Source organism: Chinchilla lanigera, unplaced genomic scaffold (genome assembly GCF_000276665.1).
Source record: "Chinchilla lanigera isolate Chin_1 unplaced genomic scaffold, ChiLan1.0 scaffold00018, whole genome shotgun sequence".
In the NCBI taxonomy this organism is placed as follows: Eukaryota; Metazoa; Chordata; class Mammalia; order Rodentia; family Chinchillidae; genus Chinchilla; species Chinchilla lanigera.
This window is the reverse complement of record NW_004955419.1, coordinates 7,252,222-7,262,133: the sequence shown is the minus strand read 5'-3', so window position 1 is coordinate 7,262,133 and position 9,912 is coordinate 7,252,222. Positions and strand designations below refer to the sequence as shown.

Here is a 9,912-nt window from a genome sequence, read left to right as displayed (position 1 = left end):
CTGAGCTAAATCCCCAGCCCCTCCAACCCTTTTTTGAGACAAGGTCTCACTAAGCTGCCCAGGCTTCACTCAAATTTGTGATCCTTTTGTCTTAGCTTCCCAGGGTGCTCTGATTACTGGTATATATCACAATGTCCAGCTTATTGTAATTTAAAAAAAAAAAAAATCGTATTTTTTTATCATTGATAGAAGAAATTCTATAGAAGACAGAAGAAATTCTATGATACTAAGGATACTATGGGGCAATACTAAGAATATCTACAAAAATAAGAAAACAGGTAAGTTCTGATCTTTCGCTTAGAAAGCAAATCAGAGAATGAGCTCAACCTTCCTTGATGGTAAAGAAACTGCTGCTTTAGGTAACCATTTGCATGGTTCAAAGATATGTTCAAGACACCCGACTCTACCCTATGGTGCAGTCTTTCCTGAACACGTCTACAGGATGAAGCCTGATCCAGGGAAAGCTGGAATTAAACACAAGTAAAAGGGAAAAGGTGTTCTAGATGAGATTCAATCACCACTACACTCGCCATTTTCCATCAGTATGACTCACGTTCATTCACTCAGCATTACTGAAAACCCTTGTAAAGTGTGCCAGCCATTGTTGGAAACAAGACTAAGCAATAAATAAAACAAAGTTCCTCACATATAATCTGTCCAAAAGTGAATTTATTAGCCAAACCTGTTTCCCCATTTCAGTGACAGCAAACCTTTTAGGGCTTTCAACAACAAACAGCTTGCTGCAGCACTGATGCCATAGGTTTGCCACCACTGCCTATTTCCTCATTCATTCTCTTCTCCCACTGCTCAAGCTGGCAAACACGGCAACCATCTACCTCTCCTTCTTACTCAAACCACAGATTCAATCACCAGGCGCTATTGATTTTACCATCTAAGTTTTTCTCTAGAGAATATTCATTACGCTCTCCAGTACCACAGCTCTGGTCTAAGACAACATCTTGGCCTACACTACTACAAACAGTTTTCTATTGGTCTCTTGCCATGTACTCTTTGACTCTTTTAATTAGTAAACTTCACCCTAAAACCTCATCCTATTACCATCTTTTTTAAACTTTTAAATACTCTGATGGCTGCTTCCCATCTCCAGCCACACAAGAATTCTTCAATGGAGCAATCTCTCACTCTCCAACACACCACACTGTACACCTACCCCTGGCACTTAGTACCTATATATCTTAACTTGAAGCACATACCTTTCTCAAAAAGAACCCTGCATTATGTCCCTTTTACTACAAGCATTAAAAAATTTGTATGTAACCACATTTTTTTGTTTGCCTACCTTCTTGTTACTGTCCTACCAGCAGCTGAATCTAGGGCTACACACAAGCTATCTTCAACCCTGATAATTAGCTACTACGTATCAGTGTTCTCTTTTGCTGATTAGTGCTTTCCATGAATTTGCTAAGTATTTCTGTTATCTCCCAGTATGCATCACAATGCCTGACACAGAGACAGGTATTCAATAAACGTCTGCTAATGAATAAGGCAGTGGTGCAATGAATGCAAACACAAATTCCTACTAAAGAGATCCAAAATAAGCTGGGAAAACCCACTAGAAAGTCTGGTAATTCCTCAATCATCAAACTAAAACAGGGTACAGGTGGACACTGTGTAGCACTGGGGATAGGGATTAAGAATGGTAAAGATGACGCCAAAGATAGAAACACAAATATGGTGCAGAAACAAAATGCAGATCTCGACAGGCTTGCCATCTCTTTGATCACTTTAAAACTGTAAACAGGTTCCCCTGCTGGGAAACTGGGCTTTCGACCCTGAGTAACCTTGCCTGCTGCACTGAGATAACCAAGCTCAAGAGATTGCATCATACCTCAGATTTATTGAGTAACAGTCTGTCATTTGTACTCTGCTTCTTTTGAATTAGCTCCAAAGTTTAAGTGGCTTTACCAGGTCTAGCCTATGAGGCCACAGGATTTATACTAGCATTTCAAAAGAGGTCAGTTTATTTGCCTTTGGAGAAAAGGCAGATAAAACAGGAAACTCAAAGAAAACTCTGAACCCAGTACTTCCCAACATCAGTCCTGGTGATTCATTATTTAAAGCTGGTATATCAAACACTAAAAACCAACAGAACTTTCATGTGGGCTCCAGAGTCTCTTAACTAGCATTCTGAGTACAAAGTATACATGAGAAAAATAAATGTAGGATCAAATTAAAACCTTTAGAAAAAAAGATCAATTAAAAAAATCTTTAGAGACTAAGCACTGAAACAACTATGTACCTCTACTCCACCTTACTTTTGTACTCTCCTCCAAAAACTGTAATTCAAAGTAAAAGCAATATTCAACCAGAAGATCTGGGGGTGGAGGTACTAGGAATCAAACTCACAACCTCATGCTTGACAGGCAGATACTGTGCCACTGAGCTACATCCCCAACCCTCAACCAGAAGATGTGAACTTCCCATAGTAACTGCTTAAATTTCTTTCTTTGCAACATATCATGTTCTCCCAAAAGTTTCTTTCTCACTTTATGGTGCCCTGGCTTCCTCGTACATTAACTCCATGCTCCCCTAGATGATCCAGCCACGGATGGATGCATGTTGGACTAGGGCAAGATGTAAAATGCTGGGCCAGGCCCCTACCATGTCTCAGCTTCAATTTCCCCATCTACAAAATAAAGACCTCAGGCTAACGTTTTTCAGGATGTTTCAATCTTGTTTTCTCCAAGCATAATCATCAGTTATTTCTAGAAGTGATTCTGATGACTCTTAAATCTTATTGATCACAACACTGGTCAGACCCCAGCAAGAAATGAGGTTGTAAATTTTGAGACCAGTAAGATGGGTGCTGCCAAGGTCTTGCCGGCTAGTATTACTTGATCCCACACCAATGGATGTCAAATAGTCGTGCATAAAAACAATGAAGAGAATGTTCAGTTTCCACTGCACTCCCTGGTCAGCATTTCTGGACCATGCTATGTAACATTAACTCTGTGAATTAACAGGCATGTGCACATAGGTCTAAAGTATAGAAGGTGAAACAATCTCTTAACAGATTTCTTACTGTAAGGTTTCTCGGAGTTCTTAATAGTAAAGATCTGCCTAGTGTTGTACCAGGTTCTCATCACATTTAACATTCATTTATAGATGGGAAAATTGAGGCACAGGCGAGTTGAGAAATTTACACAAAATCATGCAGCCTATTATAGATGGCACTGGGTCTTAAACCAATCAATAAAATAAATTTTCTCATTTATCACATAGGACTCGCTTCATCAGCCTCAAATATGCTAACAGACACTGCTATTATTTAAACTGATCTATGGTATGGAATGAATCACAAAATTTGTCCAAGACCCTTTTATTTGTTTCTTTGGAGACAAACCCTGCAAGTAATACTTTCTCTAGGTACCTCTTTCTACTAGTCAATAGAAGGCCACATGACTTCTCAACCCTACTAAGGTTGGCCAGGCTCATATAATAATGCAGAATTGCAATGAACTATGAAGCGAAACTTAAAATATTAGGTCTCATCTGAGTCCCTCATTTTTCAGAAAAACATACTAAATATTTTAAGGGGAAGTAGTTCGTGACTTCCATGAGTTCTAAGAGTAGGAGAGGAATTAGAATGTAGTTCCAGCTACTCCGGAGGCTGCCATAGGAGGATTCCAACTTTAAGGCCAGCCTGGACAACTTAGGGAGACCTTGCGTCAAAATAAAAAATAAAAAAGGCAAAGGGCTGAGCATGTAGCTCACTAGTACAGCACCTGCCTAACATGCATAAACCTCTATGTTCAATCTTCACAACTGCTTTAGGCTTCTTACAACTTCTTACAAAGATCACAACTTAGATCTTTAGGCTTCAGTATGTAACTGTTATGGCTGGTGTTTGCATGCCCCCCAAATCCTCATGCATGCGTGGGGCAGGCTCTTAAGAGTTTATGATTGATTCATGGGTATGAGTGCTACACCCGTTCTGGGGTGGACAGTCTGCATATGTGAGGGAGGGAAAGAGGCTGCTTGCTGCTGCTCCTCCCTTTTGCTCTGGCTGCTTTTGCTATCTTCCACCACCATGAACTGATTCCCTTTGCCATGTGCCACCCTGCCTTGAAGCCAGCTGAGTATGGACTGAAACCTCCACAAACTATGAGCTAAATAAACCTTTCCTTCCTTCACTTTGGGCATCAGGTATTTTTGTCTCAGCAGTAAGAGAAAAGCAATCAAGACAATAACTCTTTTTTCATTTACTTACTGCCTCGAAACATTTTACCTGTGTCATATTTAATACATATATAACTCTGACTATAACTTACAGTAAATATTTCCTAAAAGTAAGGCATTTACTGACATATTCAAATAGTCTTATCTTTAGTACTGAATTGCAGCAGACTTTCAAAGATAAAACACGAGGTCCAAGGAAACATCACCTGAGAATATCATAACTGGCAAAGTCCCACTGGTAGAGACCAAGTGCTGAACTACAGACAATGTATTTGCCATCAAAATGAAGTCTTGGCTGCAGGCAGATACTTCTATCCTCAGAGACAGACAATGTCTTTAAGCACTTGCAGTTGATTTCTCTCCCAATTGGCCAAATCTACAGGAAAAAGAAAATTAGGAAAGACATGAGATCACATCACCATAGAAAAAACTGCCCTTAAACAATCTGGCTTGAATGTGCTAATGTAAGATACAGAGTGAAATATTCCCAAGACTCAGGCTTTACAGACAACAGTCACAGACTTAAGACCTGATTCACCTATAGAATCTTATGTAAAATATTTAACTTCTCTGAATCTCTATTTCTGTTATGAAGATAATGGCTACCACACAGATGGCAATAAGAATGTAAGTATTTTGTAAATTCTTTGTATATAATTATAACAAATGACTGTTTCCACAGTTTAGATCTAAGAACTGAGGAAAGTAGGTAAATGTCTTAAGAAAAAAGTAAAAGTAGTAGAAAATAAAATTTTTGTGGATTTCTTTTTCACTGAGAAATCAGAGTTACAAACTGCATAGCATACAGAGCTAGTGCACCATCCCCTTTTCCAATGGGTACATGATGACTTGGATGGGCCGGAGGTATAGCTCAGCACCACGAGCGTCTGTGTGGCAAGCACAAAGTCCTGAGTTCAATCCCCCCCCCAAAAAAAAACCAAATTGTTTAGATGACTTAGAGTAAGACATTCTCAGCTTCTTTCTTATAGTCTCCCTGGTCTCTCTTCTATATACTTTAATTTTTCTTATAGTTGTCAGACACTTTGTTGCTGTTGTTGAAACAAAGCAATGGAGGAAAAAAAATCTCACCTTGATCTCATATTTATCTGCACTTAAGAGGATGTAATCTCCAGGGCTGTGCAAGAGAGACCTGACTTTGCACTTCTGCAAAACCACCTGCAGATATGAACATTAATGTCAGTGCTGTGCTTATACTGCTTTTATTTCATTTTTAGAATTAAAATATGAAAATGAACTTGAAATGATATGGTACAATAGAACTAAGCTAAAACTCCATGACTAAGTTAACCACTACCAAGAATTTTACCAAAACCAGATTTTCTGTTATTAGTATCATCTAAAAATGTTCAATGTTGGCAGCATTTAATCTTTAGCCTGGAAGCAAACATTAGGACTAATTTTTAAAATTATAAAATGTGACATAATTTAATAGAAAATGTAAGGATTAGAAAAGAGTCTACAGATACAGAAGTATATGCAAATAATCTGTTTTCATAAACATGCACATTATAAAGGAAAAAGCACCACTCCTGGGACCAGCACATGCCACGTACTAATTCTGCAACCCTGGGAAGATCATCTGACCTTTCTCTTTTTTTAAGTGCTAGGAATCACACTCAGGCCCTCAGGCATGGTAAGCAAGTGCTCTACCACCAACCTACACCACCAGTCTTAACTAACCTCTTTCTCACTTTCCTCATTGTGAAAACAGGAGGCAAGGCACCTATTATTTCAGGTCAGTTAAATGAGGATGAAATAAAAACTATATAAATAATAGTAATGTAACAGAAGCTGCCATTCCACTAGCACTTCAAATAATCTGCAAATGCTAACAAATGTTTAAAATCTGAAGGTGCTCAAAACTTAATTATTGATCTCATACTGTTCTCCCTTTAGCCTCAACTAATTTAGAAAAATTCCTACCCAATCTAAAACCTACTAGTTATCTTTAATTCATTCTTCTTCTTTGTTCCCCACAATGAATAAATTTAGGTGGTTTTACTCTAAAGATACACCCTTTTCTTTCTTCACTGCCACCCAAGTTAAGTGCAAGTCATGGGCATCTCTTGATTACATTAAGCCTAACTGGTCATCCTGTATCTACTACCTGTGCCTCACTCTAATACTTCCATTCCTTACTCAACGTACGTTTCTTAAAACATGTATGAACTATTGTAACTGCCCTACTAACCTGTTTAAAAGCTTGAAATGTAGGGGGCTGAAGAGATAGCTCAGTGGCACAAGGGCCTGCCTGGCAAGAGTAAGGTCCTGAGTTTTGATTCCAAATACCAGAAAAAAAAAGCTTGAAACGTTATTAAGCTATTTTAACAACTAATGTATCAACTATTATAACCAGCTTACTAACCTGTTTCCCTGTTTTATCTTTTTTCTCTTTAAAAAAAAAAAAAAATGCCGTATCAGACTCTTGATCATAACTTCTAGATGCTTCCTGGTACAATTCTGAGGTCCACTATCATTACTACAACTTAGTAAATCATACGTGATGGCCACCTCTCACCCATTTTCCCCAACTACAACAGAGCTTCACTGGTCACCTTCTGGTCACCAAATGTTCCAAGTTCTTTCCCATCCCTGGGTCAATATATATATATTACACCCTCTGAAACACTCTGCTTCTCTTTCCTCCTAATCATTCTTTTTTTTTTTTTTTTTTTTTCAAAAAGCTTTTTCCTGAACTCAATTATGAAAATTACCTTCCTAAACTTTCTTACAGAATACTGTATTTTCCATCACAGAACTTAACATAATCTGCCGGGTGTGGTGGTGCACACCTGTAATCCCAGCACTCAGGAGGCTGAGGCAAGAGGACAGTTGCAAGTTCGAGGCCAGCGTGGGGCTACAAAGTGAGCTCAAGGCCAGCCTTAACTGCAGAGTGAGACCCTGTCTCAAAAAAAAAACAACATAATCTGTAACTATAACATTTATTTGTGAAATTACTGCTTAAAAAATGTTTCTCCTACTAAACTAACATCTGTAAGACTACGGTTTGGGTCTATGGTATTTTTGCTCAATCCAGTGTCCTCAGTCCCTTACAGAATGGTGCTACAAGCTCAACAAAAGTGCTTCTGCATGGCATATCCATTTTCAACAATGCATTTGATCCTCACATCAATCTTGCTTTGAAAACTAGGTTAACACCACATACTCTGTAAAACAATTTGTACATGTTTCTTTGCCCCTGGAGGAGGCTGGTTTTGCCGTGCTGAGCACTGAACCCTAAGCAAGAACTCTCCTGCTGAGCCATACTTCTAGCACCTGCCCCTGTAAACATTCGTTTTTCAAAATGAAAACTACTATTCTGATTAAAACAGAAACACACTCATTCTGGAAAAATAAAGTACCCCCAATCCTACCAGAAAGAATCACCTTCAAAATACTGGTGCATAAACATTTAGGCCATTAATTTGTTAAAACTGTTTACTGAATGTCTTCAATATGCTGATCACTGTTGTACACTATCATTCTTTGTGACTGCATCTACTCCATTTATGACTCATCTAACACATAAGGCAGTGTCCCCCATCCTCCACTGCCCATCATGGAAAGCCAGACATAGAGAAGGTTTCTTCTAAGTCTTCCTACCTTGGTGACCCATTCCGTGTGCCCAGTTAGTGTGTTCAGGCATGTTCCAGCAGATAAAGCCCATACTTTCACAGTGAAGTCTGCAGAACCACTCACCAAGATATCCAGTTCATCATTGTAGTCCACGCTAAACACTAGTGCACATAACATACACAAAATTAAAATATACCTCTGTCAAGGGATCTTTTATAGTAAGTGTTCAAAAACATTTATTCTCTCCTTAGCTATTCAAAAACTTCCTATCCAGAGTTACTATAGGAATGGCATTACTCAACCAGCAATTTTATGATTAAAAACAATTTCAAAATTCTTATTATAATTATAGCTTATTACTTTAAGGTTAGAAAGCCCCAGGAACAATGCAATTTTGTACGTGTGCCAGCTTCAGAGTGAGGCAAAACCAGTGATGAAGGTAATGCCATTGCTTCTTAGGACTGCCTGCATGACACTTTACCAAAATTTACCTAGCTTATGCAAGAAGAGAAAACACACACAGACCTACTTAGATTTGCAATGACAGTAACACAAAAATGTAAAGAACACAAAGTGCAAAGTACTACTCAGACTCAAGAAAAGCCAATACAGAGGAAAATCCAAGGACCTCAAAGGTCAGACTAACTCATTCACTCAAAAGTGTTTGAATTTCTTCCCAGCTGTATGCTTAGCACCTAAATCAGTGCAGACAGTACAGCAAGTACTCAGTATGTTTTTAAATATCTGCCAAGGTAAACTGGGGACCCAGAGATGAAGACATTGGTCCTTCCTTTAAGAAATTCTAAGTATGGAATAGAGGAGGAAGTCCAGAAAAAATTAAAAGTTTACCTCTTGCTAGGGAAACACCAAGGAGAATGACTAACTCTGCCCAGGGCTACCAGGGAGGACTTCAGGGAAGAGGCGGTTTTGGAGATGGGCCCTGAAGGATGAGTAGAGTTTATCAAGAAAAGAAAAAGAATATTGCAGGTAGAGGGAACAGCAAAGACATGGAGTTAAGAAAAGCCACAGCAATGTCCAGGAAACAGCAAGTAGAACATCTTTTAGCGCAGAGCTCTCAAAGCTAGTCAGGAATAAAATCATCTGAAGTCATGGTATACCTTGACATTGTAGAATATCAATATTCAGTTTAATATATAAGTTCCGTACTAAATCATACACCATGAAATATTAATTTCTAAAATAAGTGGTAGCAGACAGCAAAGAAAGAAAAACAGAAGGATAAACAAAATGGGAGGGGGGTGCTTTTACCCATCGAAACAGATACGTTTACTCCGAAGAATTACTGAGCACCAGGTAACAGTGCAAGGAACCTAGGACATAGCGTGAACAAGACAGGAAGGATTTCTGTCCCTTGGAGGCTGTGGTCTGGTAAGGAAGTAAGGCTATCATACTTACTTGTATGATAAATATTGGGACAGTAAACAGATTATGGGGAAACTACAACGAGTCCCAGAAGGCTTCCCATAAATGTGATGCTTAAGAGCACAGCTTGTGATATCCAAAGGCTACAGCAGTACCTTTATAAATGGAAAAAAGTAAGGAGGGAGCTGATGCACAAGAGGCTAAGAAACAGCTCAATATGATTTTTATATACAACTCCAAAATATAGTAGAGGGAGAAGCTCGCATCTCGAGGCTCCATTTAAAAGACCAGTTTTCTGCAAAGTAAGGCTGATGTATGTTTATTAGAAAACATTCAGGTACGTTTTTCTTTTATCCCTCCGTGATCACGTGATTTTTTTTTGGTACCGGGAATCGAACTCATGATCTCAGGCTTACCAGGCAAGTACTTATGCCACTGAGCTATATCCCCAGCCCTGCTTTAATAATTTGTTAACTACACTACAGAAGAATGTAATTTGAGAAGACCACAAAAGCTGTGAACCACCTTTACTCCAAAAGACTGTCAGCCCTAAATGTACAAAAAAGTCCTCAGAATTTACAAGTGTAGGACTTAATTCAATCTGGAAATATGGAGTCAGATTCTGTCCAACAGGTTATAAATGAAACTGGGAAGGAAGAACTACCTCTCCTAGCATAAGGGTACTTAGAATTTTTAAATGCACAAGGAAAAGCAAAATTCCACACAATATTC

At 38.7% G+C, this 9,912-nt stretch overlaps 1 protein-coding gene and 1 long non-coding RNA gene across 4 annotated transcripts in view; one reads left to right on the top strand and one right to left on the bottom strand.

Annotated features, from left to right (window-relative positions):
* Positions 1 to 369, top strand: part of LOC102025582 — a 19,871-nt gene extending 19,502 nt beyond the window's left edge. Inside the window, exon 3 of the long non-coding RNA XR_260615.2 lies at positions 190 to 369. This is a non-coding gene — a long non-coding RNA (uncharacterized LOC102025582). The remainder of the gene's footprint in view (positions 1 to 189) is intronic.
* Positions 1 to 9,912, bottom strand: part of Fbxw2 (F-box and WD repeat domain containing 2) — a 27,011-nt gene that overhangs the window by 2,349 nt on the left and 14,750 nt on the right. For all 3 annotated transcript variants that reach the window (XM_005382596.2, XM_013513235.1, XM_013513236.1), the window contains 3 exons: positions 7,825 to 7,958; positions 5,290 to 5,376; positions 4,407 to 4,576 (listed from right to left, as the gene is read on the bottom strand). In XM_005382596.2, coding sequence (XP_005382653.1) covers positions 4,407 to 4,576; positions 5,290 to 5,376; positions 7,825 to 7,958 — 391 coding nt within the window. The remainder of the gene's footprint in view (positions 1 to 4,406; positions 4,577 to 5,289; positions 5,377 to 7,824; positions 7,959 to 9,912) is intronic.